At 35.0% G+C, this 22,400-nt stretch overlaps 1 protein-coding gene across 1 annotated transcript in view; it reads right to left on the bottom strand.

Annotated features, from left to right (window-relative positions):
• LOC140156079 (uncharacterized) overlaps positions 1-15,636 on the bottom strand; it is a 280,738-nt gene extending 265,102 nt beyond the window's left edge. Inside the window, exons 1-2 of the mRNA XM_072179196.1 lie at positions 15,453-15,636; positions 6,793-6,885 (exon numbers count right to left, since the gene is read on the bottom strand). Of these exons, the coding sequence (XP_072035297.1) occupies positions 6,793-6,885; positions 15,453-15,530 (171 nt within the window). The 5' untranslated portion in view covers positions 15,531-15,636. The remainder of the gene's footprint in view (positions 1-6,792; positions 6,886-15,452) is intronic.
• Between the last annotated feature and the right edge of the window lie 6,764 nt (positions 15,637-22,400).

The following is a 22,400-nucleotide window of genomic DNA, read 5'->3' as shown; positions in this document are numbered from 1 at the left end:
TGATTAAAAACGGGTGTGTAAGTCCTCGGTTAGACCCTCCTAAAGTCGAGGTCCTCGTTTGAACGCATTTACAAACAGGGGGGTGTGTGTGTGTGTGGGGGGGGGGTGTGTATGTGTGCATAATGTGAACTGACTCATGATAAGTTGGTGCCTGACATATGATAAATGGGTTCCAGCTAACTTGAGTGGCATTGCAATGAAGTAATGAACATGGAAACATGATCTATATTGATATTGTTGATGAACTCACAAACACATTAAATCAATGATTAACTACATTAAACACCCATTGCAGCAAAGGTATATGAAACATGTTAACATTCCTGATTGATGAAATGATCTTTCACCCTCTTCCTGTCACTATTATAGCTTACATAACTTTTTTTCTTAAAGTGGTGAAATGTCTATCATGATGCACCCATTGCAGCAAAGGTATATGAAACATGTTAACATCCCTGATTGATGAAATGATCTCTCTCTCTCTCTCTCTTCCTGTCGCTATTTTTAACTTACAATAACTTTTTTCCATTAATGATGAAAAATGTCTATTATACCAGTAAACAAAATTTGCAGACTGAAATTGATAAATTGCTTGTTCTAAAGTCTACACAAAAAGTAACTCAGCTGTTATATATATACGCCTATAGATTCAGAACTAATAATTGTTTTCACAATATTTCAACATAAAAGTAGGATGATTTATTTACGCGCATTTCGATACCCCATTTGTCCAATTTTTTTCAATATTGACAATACAGCAGTGTTTTGAAAAAAAATACCCCAATTTTAAAGTTGCAGTTATTTGTATTGATTTGAAGTAAGCGTGAAGATAATGACAGGCTTTACGTGTTTACAGTGCTGGCATTATAACCATTGATCGCTGTAAACTGCAACTTTTAAATTCGGGTAATTTTCTGTAAAAGCACTACTGTAATGTTAATATTGAACAGCATTTGACGAATGGGGTATCAAAATGTGTGTAAATAAATCATCCTTCTCTCTATGTTGAAATATTGTGAAAACAATCATTTGTTCTGAATCTATAGGCGTATTTATAACAGCTGAGTTACTTTTAGTGCAGACTTTACTTATGTGAATCTATGTCAGGCAACATAAGATGTATAGAAAACTAAGTCTCTGATTAATACGATACTGTTCAAGGAGGATAATTAAACAAGTTTTAAAACCAACATAAATAGCATCGGAAATTAATATTATAAGTAGAAATTTTAAAATGCTGGGATGACATTGACACACAATGCTTTATATAGTAATAAGATGTCATGTAACTTAAAAAATTACCAAATTCAAACCTCAATGCCTGTGGCTCTTTCAACCATAATTAGAAGAGAGTCTTAAAGTTCACCTGGAATACATTGAAATTGCAATACAATTTTAACCACTCTCCTAATAGTTTCTACAAACTGTGTGTGATGTGTAGATTGTCAGCCAATGTTAAAATGAGTGACTAGGTATTAAAAACTCCCAGCTCTGATAGATAATAATTGATAAACTTCATGAACTAATGCTGTTAAACTTATTCACAAACCATCCAAGTCCCCCAAATATTTACTGTTATTTGTCTGACTACCTGAATTACTGTACTTCTGATTAAACCATTTTATAAACTATCTGATATGTTTCTGGTAGGACTTGTGAAAATACTGTTGACATTATTTTAATGAGATATCTCAGATTAGAGCATGGATAAACTACATGCATTACCACTGATTGTTAGTTCATTGATTATAATAGACTAAATCGATGATAAACTACCCGGTACATGAGTTACCTCTGATTAGATCATTGATAACCTACCTGAGTTACCTGTGATAAGATCATTGATAAACTACCTGAGTTACCTCTGATAAGATCATTGATAAACTACCTAAGTTACCTCTGATAAGATCATTGATAAACTACCTGAGTTACCTCTGATAAGATCATTGATAAACTACCTGAGTTACCTCTGATAAGATCATTGATAAACTATCTGAGTTACCTCTGATAAGACCATTGATAAACTACCTGAGTTACCTCTGATAAGATCATTGATAAACTATCTGAGTTACCTCTGATAAGATCATTGATAAACTATCTGAGTTACATCTGATAAGATCATTGATAAACTATCTGAGTTACCTCTGACAAGATCATTGATAAACTACCTGAGTTACCTCTGATAAGATCATTGATAAACTATCTGAGTTACCTCTGATAAGATCATTGATAAACTATCTGAGTTACCTCTGATAAGATCATTGATAAACTATCTGAGTTACCTCTGATAAGACCATTGATAAACTACCTGAGTTACCTCTGATAAGATCATTGATAAACTATCTGAGTTACCTCTGATAAGATCATTGATAAACTACCTGAGTTACATCTGATTAGATCATTGATAAACTATCTGAGTTACATCTGATTAGATCATTGATAAACTATCTGAGTTACCTCTGATAAGATCATTGATAAACTACCTGAGTTACATCTGATTAGATAATTGATAAACTATCTGAGTTACCTCTGATTGATAAGATCATTGATAAACTATCTGAGTTACCTCTGATAAGATCATTGATAAACTACCTGAGTTACCTCTGATAAGATCATTGATAAGCTACCTGAGTTACATCTGATTAGATAATTGATAAACTATCTGAGTTACATCTGATTAGATCATTGATAAACTATCTGAGTTACCTCTGATAAGATCATTGATAAGCTACCTGAGTTACATCTGATTAGATAATTGATAAACTACCTGAGATACCTCTGATAGGATCATTGATAAACTACCTGAGTTACCTCTGATAAGATCATTGATAAACTATCTGAGTTACCTCAAAATATACAAAACTGGACAAATAATTGCTTTTCTTATCAAATTGAATCTTCTTAAAAGATATGGTAAAATTATTCATCATAAAATTATTTTCTACACATGTACAATGGTAATACTGAACAAATAATCATGATTTCCTTGTAATAAAAGGGGTGTGTATTATATTTTGTTATGAAGATAAGCAACAAAAACCTTTTGAAAAGAGAAGCTGTAAACACAATAATTATGTACAGACATAATTTCCAAAAATACGCATGTAGATTTTTAGTATGAGTAATAAAATAATAAAATATTTAAAATAGCCTACTTTATTTCTAACCCCATATTGGATATCAATTTTCTTTTGTCATGCATGTTACTTGTAATGCTGTATGCAAATACATACATGCAACATATGGTTGAAATTTTTGTAATTAACACAAGGTCACACGTACAGCTGCTATTAAACACCAATTATCTGCATATTAAATGGTTATATATTTCAAAATCATGCTACTTAGGGATTAATATTTTCAACTTGAAATCTTGTTTGTGACTGTTAAAACAATTGGAATGAATATAATTTTATATACAAATAGCCTCATGGGACATTCTAAATTAAATAAATAGTAGCATTTATTAGATCAATAAATGAACAAAAACAAATCATTCAAATTAGGAATGAAACAGCCTCTAGCTACTATCTATAGATACATTTGAACTTAATTCTTTCCAGCATTATACTGTATAATATGCACCATAATAGGAAAATTCAGAAATTTCTCTTATATCATCCTTAAAGTCCTTCAAACATGTTATCTTCATCACTTTTCTATGCAGTCTATTTTACTGTGAAACACTCAGCTCTTTGAAACTTAAACCATAGAGCTTGTTTTTTTAAAGATTTTTGCTTTTAAAACAAACCTAGATTCATTTTAAAACTCATGCTTGTTTGCTCTACTTTGAATCTACGCATGTATATGTGAATATTCAGCTTATCATTAAATCGGTCCTGATTACATTGATGACAACTTAACACAAATTGTCTAGAAATCCAAACATTTGATAAACTGCTGCTTTTATTACCCATCATGACATCAAAAACTTCCATGTTACTATGGCAACTAAATAGCAATAAGGTAAAGTTGACACTACTCTGTCATTCAAACAATTCAAATTGAATCACAACTTGTTGTTAGTAGAGTAAGTGTACAATAGTTTATTGATTATAACATAATGTTGATTTCATTAGTTGACTTATGTGAACCTTGCACTCAGTGGTATACGAGGCAAAATCACATGAGGAGGGGGAGCAAAATTGGGAAGTCACCCACTTTAAACAGCACCCAGGATTACTTAAAGCCATTTTGATTTTGTTATTCTTTACTCAAAATGTTGAAAAAATATTAGTAATAACTACCAGGAAGGGTTTCTGTCCATTTTAAGCTTAAATAACAAGTAAAGTGAAAGTAACCCCACTGGCTATTTTGGCCGTATAACATGGAGTTCTATGATGGACTTAAAGTCAAATTATAACTAAATGTCTAAATTGCTATTGACCTACAAACACATCAAATTTGGCTGATTTCCATTAAGATGTAAGTTGGGACATGTAAAAAATTAGGTTTGCAAAAAATTAACCAATTGCATATTTATAAGATTGTACATTATGGCTTCAACTGTGATAAAGGGGCCATAATGTTGGCAGAACAAGTTTTGAAATAATTATGGTCCATTGAACCTTTCATTGAACAATAGAAAACCCCAGTAGAAAACAAAGGATTTCTCACCATGGTTACCGATCTTTTACTATCTTCTAAAAAGCAATTATATCATTGTAAAGCTTATTTTGAGGAAAATCTACTAGTCCAATATCTCAAAAAGTAAAAATGTAGACTTTACAGCCCATTTGTAATGAATGGTTACAAATGTGGGCAAAGCATATAACATTTGCAATTGCAATGCTGAAGTATGCTAAAATCAGGTTAACTTTTGATGAGTCTAATGTTACAATCTTGGACACTGATTCCAGATGGCTACAAAGGGGCATCAAGGAGGCTTATTACATTGCTGCTATGGATCCTGACCTCAACCAAGACAAGGGACGACACTACCTGCCCCCGTCTACAAACCGGTCATCAAGTCACGTGACTCATGTGAGTCACATGATTAGCTCTACTGCTCCTATCACAATTCTGATGAAGTCCCACGGATGTGGTGATGAAATATTAAAGTAAGTCACTATTTTGTTGAGAGAACTGTTTAAAATTTTCATTCTAACAAAGCCCAAAAAGAATAATTATGTACATGGCAATTCTGGGTCAATTGTGTCCAGGAATTTCAAATTAGAAGAGGAAACGTCCCCCTCCCTTCAGAACATCACTGCTTGCTGTTAGTTTCTAACAGTAACAGAAGGCCCCATGTCACAGGGAGAATAATGGGAAATTGTACATATTTTGGAGCATTTCTGCTCCTTTAGCACCATTTTGTAGAATTCAGCACAGATTTGCCATTTGGGTGTTTCCACAGTAATGAGACCCCTTTTGGTTATTTTGCCCTAATCTTTTTTTCCTATTTACTTTCAGATTTTAATTATGGCCATTGTTAATCTTCATGAGTAAGGAGATAGCGAACAAAAATTCAATATCATACCTCAATTTTGAAAAATTTGTCCATGTAAACCCTATGGGGAAAATAAGTAACGGTTGTAACATATTTGTTGTATTGACAGTTCTTGACGCACAAGAGGACGAAAAATGAATAAAAGACTGAGCGTTGAAAAATTGACTATGTATGGTCTTTGGTTTAATTTTCTTAGGTTAACACCATTGATTGCTTCATAATAAACCAGGTGCAGGCACTGTTTGATCCATACCATGGCTAGGAGATGGGTTACAATGTCGTAACGGTTGTAACGTGCGTCAATGTTACAACCGTTAAAATTTAAGACAAAATGTCATGAAACTAAAAAAATTAACAATATTTCTTTTTTTTTTTTTCATATTATCCAAGGTGTCATAATAAAGTTGGTTATAAAAATTATGAAATACTCACTTCTATGTAAATATATAGTTCAGGAGATCTCTTGACGCACAAAAATGGCATATTTCTGTGCGTCAACCATTGACGCACATGTCAAAATGACATATAACTTACAAAATGAACCAAATAATCACAGTAAGGTTTTGTCTTATGATTGTCATAGTTCCTCTTATTATAACAAACCTGGATAAAACAATGAAATATCATTCATTGTTAATGTTTCATAACATTTAATGTTGTAACGGTTGTAACATTTTAACGGTTGTAACATTGACACACATTGCAACCTTATGACTTTGTACCCACATCCTAACCCTGATATGGATCACAGAGTATCTACACTTGGTTTGTATTGAAGGAATCAATAATGTTAACCTAGGAAAACCATAGCACAGACCATGCAGGGTCAACTTTTCAAAATACAACCTTTTATCTGTTGTGCGTCAAAAGTCACATGTTACAACCGTTATTGTGTTACAACCGTTATTTTTCCCCATAGGGTTTATGTGGACAAAATTATCAAAATGTAGGTAGGGCATTGAATTTTTGCTCGCTATCTCCTTACTTATAAAGATTAACAATGGCCTAAATTAAACTATGAAAATAAATAAGGAACAAAAATTAGGGCAATAAAACCTAGGGGGGTCTCATTACTGTGGAAACACCCATTTCTTAGTGTATAAAGCAATTTTAGCCGATTCATCAGAATTGTCAAATTTACCACATTTTCCTGCGATTTATCAAAAGTTAGCAGGATTTTTAGTGATCAGTCACAATTTATCAAGATTTACAGTGATTGGTCACAATTCATCATAGTTTTATGCAATTTACAGTTATATTTCAGTATACACTATGACTACCAGCAATCTGGTCAATTTTGGGAATTTCCCATTTTGCCCATGTGACATAGGACCTAACCTTACCTTGCCATATCCCCATACAATATCCACCACAGTATCTGTGAGATTATGCTGCCATGCCACTTCATCTTGGTGTAATTCCAAGTCACAAGTTCCCTGAAAATGTAAGCAATAATATCAAAATATTCATATCAACATAATCACTATAATACAATAGTGTACTGTTTACCAACACACATAAACAAATTATGTAATTGTCCTCAAATATGGATAACCAGTAAATAATAAGACACATGCAACCAAAGACCAATGACTGAGTATCTCTCTGCAGACACTCACTTTTTTCATGGGGCAAATTGCTCCAAATAGCGTCAACTGTAAAGTTGAGGTCTTAAATTTGAGCTGAAAGATGCAGCTATTGGCTGCTGGTTCCATATGCTGTTCAAGTGGAGCATGTTGTGCGCTTGTATGCTTGCAAATCAAACAATGTGCGTCAATACTCTTTTGAGATTACCAGAAGAAGAAGAATATGCCATATTATGTCTTTGTTTAGGATATACAGGGGGTGAACATAACTGGTAATTTAATTGTTTTGCTTACTATATTCTATAATAACGTTTTAAAAACATTTTGTGATCTTTATATATCCGACATTAAAAATGTTATTAAATTGTTTTGAATAATGTTGGGGAGGGGGAGTTAGCGCAGCAGTAGTTCCCTCGCTTTGCACCATCGAGGGCCCGGGTTCAAGCCCCAGCGTGGCCCAAGGACTCATGTGCACTTGATTTATCCCGATTCCATGCTCGCTCTCGCAGGTTTTCTCCGGGATTTCTGGTTTCCTCCTGCTTTCAAAAAATCGGTGATTAGTTGTTTGGTTAACAAAACTTCCTTCACCCAATGGAATTTGGGGAGCTGCACAGATAAATGGTGGATGTTACAATCTAAGTGCAGATAGGTTTGTGCTATTCCGGCTGCACTATGCCTAGTTGATGCGATCTGATTGTGATGATTCACCATGGCAGCGAAATTACAGCACTTTGAACACTCCGTGATCTGTGGTAAGGCGCTATAGAAATACCGAATTAATTAATGTTTTAAGACCATTTTTGTGTTTGCTGAACAATGTAGAAATCAATTAAAAATTGTTTCAATGTTGACATATATACCTTAAATACATTTTTTTAGCAAAAATATCATTAAGATAACCTTTTTATCCCACTGATTGAGTAGTGCAAGTATCTCAAAGATAATTGCACTGGAAAGTGTTTCTAGCAGAGCCTAGTTTGGTTAAGTTTGTTAGCTGTATAAGCTTATGATTTTACTACTTTTATACCAAATCTTCTCCCCACATCAAAAAAGTACCTTGACTTTTTGAATTGTATCCACTCGGTGGTACCGGTATACAAATGCAAAGGCTTTTACCACATTGAATTGTGTCATCTGTACATGGTCATTTTGTCAAACAAAACATTCAAGTCTATATTGATGTGACCACATTTAAGTAAATTTCTTTAAAAGCTTTCACTATGTCTTAGTCTGTGCATGAAGGTATAAATTCAAAGACTAATTTGTAGTTGAAATGGATTTTTCACAGTTCTTATGAGCACACAAAATTTGAATCCGAATCAGCTATGAGTTTATTGCAAAGTTAATATCTTTTTTTTTTTTTGGATGCAGCTGAATGGCACCCCCTGGACATATTTAGGAAACAAGACATGCTTCTGAATCAGTTATTGTTATTGTGAAAGTTACAATGCTCAGCTTCCAACTCAAAAGCTTACAAGTATGATATGACTGCACATTTTCAAAATGCATCATGATGTTGCTGTACTTTGCATGTAAACTGAGATCAAAAAGAAACTTATATATCTTGAAATCCTGTCCATCAAATTGAACCAAAATTACACACAGATTTACTTTAATACTCTACTCTTAACACATGTCAGTAACCAAGCAGTTATCCAGCTGACACAACAGCAAAATGCACTGTCATGGAAAAGCTTCCTGGACCACATTCACAGCCCAGCCCTGTTTCATGAAAAAATTGTATGAAAAGCAGAAAGCAGTACCGTTTTATCATCTGTACAAGGATCTTGTGTGCATTCTCACAGATTTTTTGTCCTGGGTGCCAAATGTTGGGCTGTGAAAGTGAAGGAAGTCCAGGAAGCTGTCCCATGACAGTGTATTTTGCTGTTGTGTCAGTTGGACAACTGCTTGGTTACAAACATGTGTTTTGAGTAGAGTATTAAGGTAATCCTGTGTGTAATTTTGGTTCATTTTGATTGACAGTATTTTAAGATATGACCTTGTGATTCACAAGTTGTAAAAAAATATAAGTTTCTTTTTGAGCACAGTTTATATATGAGGTTACGTAATTCAAGGTACTCTAATAGAAACTTTCATGTGTTTTGAAAGACAAAGGTACAAACTTGTATTTGTGATAAGTAACAGTCATCAAAGTCATGCTTGAGCGGAGATATATTATAGTAGTTGCGATCAAGGACTTATTGACCAACCCTCGTACTTGAAATTAAACCAATGCAGATTCAAAGCCCTGACTGAGCAACTCATATTATATGTGGCAATATTTCTTGGAGAAATCACTGCATTTGAATCCCCTGAAGGCTGGTAGTCCTAGCTCTATTTAATAGACTAATGGAATTTACTCTATTGATTCAGACTAAGGGATATAAGTCATTGACTGCCAAAACATTTAGCTGGGACTTGGAATGTAATAACAATTATTTATTAAAGAATTGTATTAATTTCATTTTGATCTTTTTTGTTTCAATTTATGTAAAGAATACCATGGCATACAGACTGTACAGCAAAAGTGGCAAGTTTTCAGTTTTAGGGAAAACAGAAATAAATTACAAGTAGACAACACAGAAAATGGGGATATCAAAGATAATTGCAAAATTAAGCTTATTGGCTATTTTGATTGTACAGTCAGCAAACCCTATCATTTACTGATATTTTTTCCAATTCCTTTGCCATTGTATTCCCTTAAATCTAGAATGTAAATTTTCATTAAATTAATGGCCCGATTTCCCTAGAATCTGCAAGGTTTTGAAAATGGAATAGAAAACAGAATTTGACTTTGAAAAAGCAGAAAATTTGCCACTTTAGATTTATCACTCTACCACTGACTTCAGACATTCAGAGGGATTTTCCTTATTCTGATAGTAGACAAATGATTGGTCTTTTTGGTTTGAATTTATATAAAGACTATCACAAGGGATTCAGAATATAAAGGAAGCTTATGACTTAACAACAACAACTAAAAATGCTTCTGACACCCAGCACTGCACTATACAGCCAGAAAATACACATTGGACAATGTATTTGTCAAACCACTGAATCTGTAAGAAAGGTTATGTACTCATATAAACATTGTGTGTTCCTTTCTGATGGTATAAAAATCTCAACTTTTTTGGAGTAAGTTATGGGATGAGTACCCCTTTACACTACATGAATCATTTGTTGCATGTTTTTTTTTAAAATTAAATACTCTAGCTCATGTAATAGCCTACAACATGTTAAAAAACTCCCCCAAAATTCCTGAAATATGACAATATCTATGTTGCAGGTAACTTGTGTTAAGATTTTATATGAACTTGAATTAAACAAGAAAAAAAAAAGTAGGAAGTCCATGGAAATCCTTCCTGTACAATCTTTGGCATCTGGAGGGATATTTGTTATTCCTCAAAAAAATACATACCAAAGTGTTGTCATGGTAATTACTAGACTAGGGTTCAATATATTTAATAAATAAATAGCATCATCCCTGGGACATCATCAAACCATGTTTTCATTTAACTGTTGGATTCATTGTGCTGATCTGAAGCATATTATTATTAATAATAAAAATTTTGTAACAAATTTGAAAATAACATTTTGATAAGTTTTAAAATGCTGTTGTACATGTACTGTTTTTCATAATATTAAACATTTTAAAAATGCATCCATGACCTTTATATAGCCAGACATTTAAATGTTATTTAAACGTTTTGATCAAATACCAAAATACAGTTATAGCATTTTAAAAACATTTTTGTGTTTGCTGGGATGGTTAGTATATTCACTGCTTCCAAGTGCAATAGCTTCCATGTGTAGCTGTCATGTGTAGATGAATATAATATACCGCTGTTTTTAAATTGCCAAATATTCACAGGGCAGCTATTACACTTACTGCAATAGCTGCCATGTGTATATGAGTTTAATATACTATATACTGTGTGTAAATTGCTAAATGTTCACAGGGCAGCTATTGCACTTACCCGCTTCTAGCACTGAGCAGCAGTAAGCGTAGCCAGCAGCGGGGGGGGCAGGGGGCAGAGTGCCCCCCTGACAAAAAATGAAAGAAAAAAGTGCCCCTCTGAAAAAAAAAATAAAAGGGAAAATCAGGAGGGCAAAGGAAAAGAAAAGGGCAAGGAGCCCTTTTCACCGAAATTCAGCCGAAAATACACCATTTTTCCGCGATACGCGCGCATATTGCAAAGATTAAGCCCTTTCCATCCTGATAAAGGGCGAAAATAGTGTAAAATACCAATTTTACATCGTCCCAATAAAGCCTTTTGTCTCTATGTATTGTATGATGCAACAGTAATTTTTTTCGTATGTGCCCCAAAATTTTTATTTTGCCCCCCCTGACCAAAAAAGCTGGCTACGCCCCTGCTGAGCAGTCTATATATCCAATAATAAGCTGTGCCTCCCATGTATAATTTGTTACAAGCTGACTGTCACTTGCTGATTTCTAAATTTGTATCCTGATAACACAGGTTTTATTGGGATGTTTGATGAGAAAGCTGAAATTAATTGATTTGTGGTGAAAGCATGTCTATTATTGTTTCAATTTTCTAGTGAGATTACTGCTCGTCTTTCCACACTGTAGGATAACGCTGTTTGATAGGTCCTATTCCACATTCATTAATAATTTGTGCCTTGTTATATCACTACCTTCTGCATAATGTGTACACATACGAGGCTTGGGAATCAAACTGCTTCTTGTAATCTTCAGTGATACAAAACTCAATTTTTGCAAGAGAATATTTTCTACACAAATATAGACACTTACTATATAAATGCAAAATCATGTTCTCTTTATATTTTTGTTTCTAGGTTTTATTGCTATTGCCCACATTTTAGCAGTAACTCTTGTTGCAAACAAAATCTTTTAATAAAATACAACATTTACCAGTTTGGATGTGTTGGCAATTTATTTGCAATGGAATGTACCGTATGGGTAAAACACACACCAAATAACAAAACAATTTGAATTTGGTGTGGTCTAACTTTGGTTGTAGTTGTGGTACAAACCTCAATTTATCCTGAAATGAAAGATAAAGATTGGGAATTATATATTCCATATTACATTTATAACACTGTTTGATATGTCCTATTCCACATTCCAGTGTGTTGTGTGTGTATTTGTGTGTGGGCAAGGGGGGGGGGGCAACATATGGCCTAATTTGGCCAAAATTGACTGAAAAGAACAACAATGCATATTTATGATAGTTGTACTTTTGTAAGGTTAGTTGTTAAGGTTGAACAGTTCGGCAGAGTTTCCTTTTCTGAAAACATTTTTTGGAAGTTTTTCGCACAATACACTGCCCTGAATTTAGGGGCACTTTGGACCAAATGTGGCAATTGGTCTCCACTGAAAACCCACACATCGATATACCAAAATAGCTGAAAATGTGCCCCAAAACAGTGGCACATCCCTATATATTTTCTCCCCCCCCCCCCCATAACACTTGCTCAGTGCTGTGATATCAAGATGTCACTGTGGTTTGGACAGCAATGTGCTTAAAATAATGGTTCAACTGCATTTCAACTTTCTTACATTGCTGTTTTCCTTTCAAATTAGTAGTGTAGCCAAGAATATTTTAGAACCGGCCAAAGGACGGCAATTAAGGCTACTAGTAATTACAAAGGGAACACTTTGGAGAAATCTGTTTGTTAAAAATGGGCTAAAAAGTTTAAAAAAACCTAAAAATCTTAAATATCAGTGCAACCAGCATCCCACAGGGGACAAGGTGGAGGGGTTCTCAGAGGGGGGGGCAGTTCCCTTAGCTATGCCACTGAGGAGGATGTCTCCATTGATGGATGATCACAACAGACCATTTATGCTTGAAGTAAAGCCAAATCATGGCATATTGCTAGTATCTCTCTGATGAAACATCATACATTAGGTGATTAAATACAACAAATATGGTGCTTTTGATTTACAAAATATGGATTTTGTTATAAACCCTTGCTATTTTTATAGCTATACCAGCTTTACAAGGGACATAAGGGTCCCATGTCTTTCAAAACAGGTTGTTTTGAGATCTATACCAGCTTTACAAGGGACATAAGGGTCCCATGTCTTTCAAAACAGGTTGTTTTGAGATCTATACCAGCTTTACAAGGGACATAAGGGTCCCATGTCTTTCAAAACAGGTTGTTTTGAGATCTATACCAGCTTTACAAGGGACATAAGGGTCCCATGTCTTTCAAAACAGGTTGTTTTGAGATCTATACCAGCTTTACAAGGGACATAAGGGTCCCATGTCTTTCAAAACAGGTTGTTTTGAGATCTATACCAGCTTTACAAGGGACATAAGGGTCCCATGTCTTTCAAAACAGGTTGTTTTGAGATCTATACCAGCTTTACAAGGGACATAAGGGTCCCATGTCTTTCAAAACAGGTTGTTTTGAGATCTATACCAGCTTTACAAGGGACATAAGGGTCCCATGTCTTTCAAAACAGATTGTTTTGAGATCTATACCAGCTTTACAAGGGACATAAGGGTCCCATGTCTTTCAAAACAGGTTGTTTTGAGATCTTGATTACTAAATGAACTGATTTATTGAAATGTTATAAATATTTATATTGGTTCTTTTTTGTGTGTTCTTCTCCTCTTTCTTTTTTCTTTTATTTGTAAAGTTTGTGTAAGTGCATGTTGTAACTTAGAGTAGTGTAAGGGGGTGCTCACTTCAGGCCTTTGGGCCTTTTGAGCATCTCCTCATTCAAATTTTGTGTCTTTTATATATATTTTGCATGTTGATTTGAATGAAATAAAATGATGATGTATGTATGTATGATTAATCACCTTCAAACTTTTAGACATTTGGACATTCCCGACCAAAGATTTTCTAGTTTATAGTCCTTGTTTCTGTCCTACAATAATTTAACTAAAAAGGAGGCAAAATACTCTGTAATGTTCAGTCATTTACCATGTTTATAATACTTTAACACAGTACTGGTAATTATATGCTATCTTCAGTAGATAGCAGTTATTAGCAAATGGGAAGCTGCACATATATTCTGCTTAAAACATATTTGAACAAGTTCTTCCCTTAAACTGTGCTCAAAATAGTCGATTAGATGCACATCATTTTAAATAAAACAAATGCAGACAAAGGTTACATTTTGATTTTGATTTTTTCTTTTTCAATATTCCAAAGTGAAAATAATCATAAATTTTGGGTAATTTTAACTCAAATCTATATGCCACAAAAATCATATATTTATATTAAGATTTCTAAAGAAATTAAACTCTTAACCAACAGACCTTTACACCTATCAGTATCATCTATTCTTAGAACATTGAATAAACTTTCCCTGTTTTCAGCTTAAGTTAAGTAGGCCTACATATTCCATAATCTATTGGTATTCTCAAACTCCTGGTGTCTTAATTTGTACTATGGAAAGCCTGCACTCAAAGGCAACATCCCAGCGAACACAAAAACCTGTTTAGTTTTTTTGTACCTTAACGTTTTTAAAGGGTTCACAAAGGTTACTAGAAATCATTAAAATGTCAATTCTATAGTAAAAGAAAATGGTTATAAAACATTTTCGTAACATTTTTACACTGTTTTCAAAAAGCGGGTTTCAGAATCGTTATTCATATTAATTATTTGAAAATTGATGTGATAGAAAATACTTGGCATAGGCCTATGTCTAATCTAAATAACATTGTTTTAACATTTTGTGATACAAGTTAGGTGAAGTGAAATAAATAACATGGAGGCCTATATCGTCTGAACATTCTCAAAATTTGGTGAGGGAGGCCCTTATTATTTGTTACCCTTCATTTCTGTGTAAAATTGCAAAGGCTTTGACAACATTATCATCATTGCGCGAATGCGCGGGGAGGCCCCTAATATTTTTGTGTTTTTTGTTATTTCCCCAGCTATCTTTCTAGTCTCTATATTTATAGGATATATTGGGGAAATGTTTTCTAACGTGTTTATCACTTTTTATGTTTGCTGGGATACTCGAGTAAGATAAGACACGAGTAAACAAAATCTGAGTCAAATTCTATATGAATCTTAAAAATGACACGTGAATAAAGAGTGCGCTGGTTGGCGAGCCACGACGACGGCTTGATACTGATCGCTAACTCGGCATGTTTTCGCCTTGTTTTGTTGCTGGAAAATGTCTCAATGCTGAACACACTTTTTAGTCCTCAACACTCAACAAAATATAAAACTGTTGAATCACAAAGATTGTCAACGACTGAAGTTGAATTGGTAGAACGAAAAAATCAAGCTGCTTTTGAACTGTTTGAGTTTTCCTACGCGGGTGGCTGGTGGACTTTACGCAGGCATAGCAGTGGCCATCGCGGACAAATGCGCACCAACGCTACCGTCCCCCTTCCGTACATCATGACATAGCTGGCGGGCTGAATGGGAATTTTCAGAATTATTAGAAGCATAGGTTATAAAACACTTACCAAGGTATGTTCCGATTTGACCAAAGTAGAGAATAATAATATTCCTAAAGTCAGTAACTGCAACTTATAGCGCTCCATTTTCGCGTCAATATTATTGTTAAACACTGGTATATTTCACTTGCACAACTCTTGAATATTCCCAATATACGTTTGCAGGTTGAAGCAGTGAAAGTGTGCGACAACGTTGAATTTGGAACCCAATAGTCGATCACAGTATCACATATGACCAAAGGAGGCGCTATATACCATGAGCATAACATGAGCAATGAGCATCATTGAAATCGGAACGCTCCTTCGCCTCATTGATGAGCATGATGAGCCAGGCGGTGATGGAAGCGATATCGCCAATTTTGAGGTCGCCATTGGATTAACACATAATCATGAAATCGTCACAAACAATTCTAAATTTGTTATGTGGTGTCAAATCAAAATTATCTTACTCTAAAACCGTCGGGGTACGACATTATACCACACTGCAAGTATGTTAATTTTCCATTTGTAATTGCTAACCGTGTATTTTGAATGGGGCTGTCAGCCCTGTATCTTCGCCAGCCTCGTACGTCACGTGTTGCGCTTCCTATGGCGCCTGTGATGAGCATGATGATCGCTCAGCAACTTCAGTGTTTGGCTCTGATTAATCTCTCACCCACTGTACCCACTGTGCCCAGTATCTATATGGTAAGAAACTTCTTACCCTCTGTATCTTTTTCGGGCTTGTTGGTGAGGAACTTACCAGGCCCGTAAAAAGACGAGGGGAGTCCTACATGTATTATAGGCCTATAACTATTTATACATAATCAAAGTAGGGGCCTACATGGTGTTCCGAATAAAAATTCAACATTCAATTTTTTATTCACCAATCTTTGCACAAGTACAAATGATAATCATACAAATGAAAGAGAATAAATCCGAAATAATTAGGGTGGTTTAATACGTACTGCAATGCATGCTTGAACCACATTTTCTTCTTTGTTCTCAAAACTACAAAAAATGACTTAGGCAATTAGCGTAGCAGACTGACGATTTGGGTATTCATGTTCAAAACAACTTCAGCAGGGAAAACCTAGTTCTCATCGAAGGCCTACCATGATATATACCCCATGATGTATCAGACATCATGAAACAATCTTTTTTGCGGAGGCAAATGAGTTCTCCGCGGAGCCTGTGCCTGATGACAACGGTAAAATTTTAACTAGAGAAACTCCAACTTAACTAAGCCATTGTAATATTTCCATAAAATTTAGATTACACTGCAAATAATGTTGGTCAAAAAAATGACCAACAGTTTGGTCTATATACAACACATGAAACAGTTGGTCAAAATTTGACCAACAAGAGTTGTACAAAAATTATGACCAACAGTTGGTTTACAAAAACTTGCTCAAATATTGGGCAAAGTATTTACCCAACACAGTTGGGCAATTTGTTTTACCAATTATTGTTCAAAATTTGAACAAACTGTTGGGCATTTTACACGGTATTGGTTCATATGTTGGTTTATTTTTGCATAACTGTTAAGCAAAATATTTGACCAACATAGTTGGGTAAATATTTTTCACTAATTGTTGGGCAATATTTAATAAAACTGTTGGGCAAATAGTTGATTGTACCAATTGTTGGACAAAATTTGATTAAACTGTTGGGCATTTTACACATTATTGGTTTATATTGTTGTTGGTTTATTTTTTGCTTAATTATTAAGCAAAATATTTGCCAAATTAGTTGGGCAAATAATTTTCAATTGTGAGGTGAGTTTTCTCTAAATTAATTATAAATACATACAATATTACACGGTGTTACTTGCCTCATTTCATTCTGACCACTGTGTATGAAAAAAAATACTGAGAAATTTAGTGAAGTTATTTTCAAATACTTGATTGATTAATAAAAAACTGGTAGGGCCTACGTAAGCTTATTAACTGCTCAGTACAGACTGCCATCATGCATGCATGGCTATGCGTGCATATCACGAGTGTCTGACTCGTACATGTCGTAAAACAACTTCACTAAATTTCTCAGTATTTTTTCATGACACAGTAGTCAGAATGAAATGAGGCAAGTAACACCGTGTAATAATGTATGTATTTATAATTAATTTAGAGAAAACTCACCTTTAAAGGTGTCAATTAGCTGTGCCAGCCCCCACTCTGCCAGCACCCATGTCATCCGCCATTTTTACGATAAGATCGAAAATGTGCTTTCCAGAACCGAACCGCGCGAATGTTGACCAACTGTTGGTCAATGAAAAGACAACAGTGCGCATGATCGAAAACTTGTGCTCAACATTTTACATCTTTTTGCCCAACAACTTGTAATTCACGCAATTTACTACAAAGTTGCCCAACTGATGTGATTTATTTTGCACAACAGTCGTATATAAATTACGTGGCCAAAAACTTAACCAACTTTACTCCTCTCGTAGTAAAATAAAGATAAATAAATGGTCAAAATGAGAGGTTGCCCAATAAGAATTTAGATTTAACTATTATTGGGCAAGCCGTGACCAACAAATAAGTAAAAGAGTTTGCCCAACCAAATAGGTAGAAAGATTTGACCAACTTTTTTGCAGTGTAGTAGGCCTATTTCTTTTCCATAAAATGTTAGATTTTACTGTCAGATATGTCCCCTTTTGAATTTGAGCCAAACAACTGAAGTTACGCAAAGAAAATGGAATTTACTACCAACGTAACGCCAATGTCGCCAATGCTCATCAATCCGTCGGTCATGCTATAGCACGGTCTTTTGATGTGTGTATCACCGTCCCGCACGCCATATACATACTTTGTTATGAACATCACGTAACTCGTTCGATTAATATTTCCATCATAATAATTAAATGACGGTTCCTGCTGCATTTTATTAAAAATCTCGGATCCTGTCAAAACTACAGATTGATTAGACAGGCCCAGTCAGCACTCAAGTGATACTCCCGCGAGGATGTTCTCAGGAGGAAGATTCAACGATAAACATGATAAACGAGGTCTGCGAGGACACCATTTTTATATTATTTATTCACATAGGCCTATTTCTTTGTGATATTTCAAGCGTTTTAAAATGTCAAAATAATCCCATTCAATTACACGGTTGACGATGGAAATTTACTGAATTTAGAGAATGCACGGCGCATACCACCTGGTAAATTCCATGCAATGGCCTATAGCGCCATCATCAGTTGATTTAAAAATTGCACATTGCGAGGTATTTATAATGCTTCTAGATGATAGACGAATGAGGGCAGCAGTCTATTCCATAGCCAGGGTTGCTAATCAAGGGCTTAAATTTGAATCAGAGGAAGATCAGATAATTTATCAATGATCTTTTTTCGGGTAACTCGGGTAGTTTAATGTAAATGATCTAATCAGAGGTATTTCAGACAGTCTATCAATGATCTAATCAGAGGTAACTCAGGTAGTTTATCAGTGATTGAATCCGAGGTAACTCAGTCAGTTTATCAATGATCTGATCAGAAGTAGTTCAGGCAGTTTATCAATGCTCTAATCAGGTATCAATGACCTATTCGTAACTCAGAGGTAGTTCAAGAAGTTTATCGATGATCTAATCAGAGGTAACTCAGGTAATTTACCAATGATCTAATCTGAGGTAACTCAGGTAGTTTATCAATGATCTAATCAGAGGTAACTCAGGTAGTTTATCAATGATCTAATCAGAGGTAACTCAGGTAGTTTATCAATGATCTAATCAGAGGTAACTCAGGTAGTTTATCAATGATCTAATCAGAGGTAACTCAGGTAGTTTATCAATGATCTAATCAGAGGTAACTCAGGTAGTTTATCAATGATCTAATCGGAGGTAACTCATGTAGTTTATCAATGATCTATTCAGACGTAACTCAGGTAGTTTATCAATGATCTAATCCGAGGTAACTCAGTCAGTTTATCAATGATCTGATCAGAAGTAGTTCAGGCAGTTTATCAATGATCTTGACAAAACTACAGCACCGAATTAAAGTCTTGATTTTGGCAGGATATGCTAGTTTTTTAAATGTCAGTACATTGAACAATTGTAATTTACAATATTGTGTAAAAATAAAACCCAGAATTTTGAAAAGGGTGTCCTCGTCAGCAAATGTTACAACATGGCTTTAAGATTGATTAGACAGGCCCAGTCAGCACTCCAGTCAACCTGCAGTGATACTCCCGCGAGTATGTTCTCAGGAGGAAGATTCAACAATAAACATGATAAACGAGGTCTGCGAGGACACCATTTTTATATTATTTATTAACATAGGCCTATTTGTTTGTGATAATTCAAGCGTTTTAAAATTTCAAAATAATCCCATTCAATTACACGGTTGACGATAGAAATTTACTGAATTTAGAGAATGCACGGCGCATACCACCTGGTAAATTCCAGGCAATGGCCTATAGCGCCATTATCGGTTGTTAAAATTGCACATTGCGATGTATTTATTATGCTTCTAGATGATAGACGAATGAGGGCAGCAGTCTATTCCATAGCCAGGGTTGCTAATCAAGGGCTTAAATTAGAATCAGAGGAAGATCAGATAATTTATCAATGATCTTTTTTTCGGGTAACTCGGGTAGTTTAATGTAAATGATCTAATCAGAGGTATTTCAGACAGTTTATCAATGATCTAATCAGAGGTAACTCAGGTAGTTTATCAGTGATTGAATACGAGGTAACTCAGTCAGTTTATCAATGATCTGATCAGAAGTAGTTCAGGCAATTTATCAATGCTCTAATCAGGTATCAATGACCTATTCGTAACTCAGAGGTAGTTCAAGAAGTTTATCAATGATCTAATCAGAGGTAATTCAGGTAGTTAATCAATGATCTATTCAGAGCTATCTCAGGTAGTTTATCAATGATCTAATCAGGGGTAGCTCAGGTAGTTTATCAATGATCTATTCAGAGGTAACTCAGGTAGTTTATCAAATTAGATGATCTAATAAGAGTAACTTGTGTAGTTCTCAATGATCTAATCAGGGGTAACTAAAGCTATATGCAATTCATCACTAATCTAATCAGAGTTATCTCAAGTAGTTTATCTATGATCTAATCAGAGGTAGTTCAGACAGTTTATCAATGATCTAATCGAAGGTAACTCGGGTAGTTTATCAGTGATATAATCAGAGGTAACTCAGTCAGTTTATCAACGATCTAATCAGAGGTAGTTCAGGCAGTTTATCAATGATCTAATCAGATATCAATGACCTATTCAGATGTAACTCATAGGTAGTTCAAGAAGTTTATCATTGAACTAATCAGAGGTAACTCAGGTAGTTTATCAATGATCTAATCAGAGGTAACTCAGGTAGTTTATCAATGATCTAATCAGAGGTAACTCAGGTAGTTTATCAATGATCTAATCAGAGATAACTCAGTGATCTAAACCAGTGGCGGATCCAGGATTTTTGAAAAGGGGGGGGCACAAACTTATAATCATCGGCGCGACAGCGACGTACGTCGCGCTTGTGCGAAGCAAGGGGGTGTCTGAGGGGGGATGTGGCCCCCTCAGAAGTGAGAAACGTTTGCAAAATGAAGACCTAATTGAAGCTATTTGGTGGACCATTTTGGCATTATTATTGTGTAAAATTTTTATTTGAACAAGCCGAAAATTTGCGAAATGACGGTCCAAAGTTGAAGTCATTTGTCGACAAGCTTTCACTATTATCGTGTAAAGGGTCGGTTGTCAGAAGCGAAAAGGTTATTTTTGTTTATGCATACGTAGGGGGTGTCTGAGGGGGATGTGCCACCCTCAGAAGTGAGAGACTTTTGCAAAATAAAGACATAATTGAAGCCATTTGGTGGACTATTTTGGAACTATTTTTGTGTAAAATTTTAATTTGAAAAAGCCGAAAATTTGCGAAAATTGAAGTCATTTGCCGAGAAGTTTAAATTATTGCTTTAAACATAAAGGGTCGGGTGTCCAAAACAAGCGAAAAAGGTTCACTTCTTTATGCATACGCAGGGGGTGTCTGAGCTGAGGGGATGTGCCCTCCTGAGGAGCACTTGGTGGACCATTTTGGCACTATTATTGTGTAAAGTTTTAATTTGTAAAAGCCGAAAATTTGTGAAATGAAAGCCAATTGAAGTTATTCGTCGACAATTTTTCACTATTAATGTGTAAATATTGCTTTAAACATAAAACCGGTGTCCAAAGCAGAAGTGAAAATGGCAACTTCTTAGCTCTTCTTTATGCATACGCAGATGGGGAATGTTCCCTTCTGAGAAGTTGGAAAATTTTGAAAAATGAAGGTCCAATTGAAACTATTTGGTGGAAAATGTTTAATACTACTATTATTTGAAGTCATTCGTCAACAAACTTTCAATATTGTGTCAATTAACATGATTAATGCTTGAAAAATAAAGGGCCTGGTGTCCAAAGCAGAAAATTTGCGAAATGACGGTCCAAAGTTGAAGTCATTTGTCGACAAGCTTTCACTATTATCGTGTAAAGGGTCGGGTGTCAGAAGCGAAAAGGTTATTTTTCTTTATGCATACGCAGGGGGTGTCTGAGGGGGATGTGCCACCCTCAGAAGTGAGAGTTTTGCAAAATAAAGACATAATTGAAGCCATTTGGTGGTTATTTTTCTTTATGCATACGTAGGGGGTGTCTGAGGGGGATGTGCCACCCTCAGAAGTGAGAGACTTTTGCAAAATAAAGACATAATTGAAGCCATTTGGTGGACTATTTTGGAACTATTTTTGTGTAAAATTTTAATTTGAAAAAGCCGAAAATTTGCGAAAATTGAAGTCATTTGCCGAGAAGTTTAAATTATTGCTTTAAACATAAAGGGTCGGGTGTCCAAAACAAGCGAAAAAGGTTCACTTCTTTATGCATACGCAGGGGGTGTCTGAGCTGAGGGGATGTGCCCTCCTGAGGAGCACTTGGTGGACCATTTTGGCACTATTATTGTGTAAAGTTTTAATTTGTAAAAGCCGAAAATTTGTGAAATGAAAGCC

This window comes from Amphiura filiformis, chromosome 6 (genome assembly GCF_039555335.1).
Source record: "Amphiura filiformis chromosome 6, Afil_fr2py, whole genome shotgun sequence".
In the NCBI taxonomy this organism is placed as follows: Eukaryota; Metazoa; Echinodermata; class Ophiuroidea; order Amphilepidida; family Amphiuridae; genus Amphiura; species Amphiura filiformis.
This window is presented reverse-complemented; position numbering and strand designations above follow the sequence as displayed.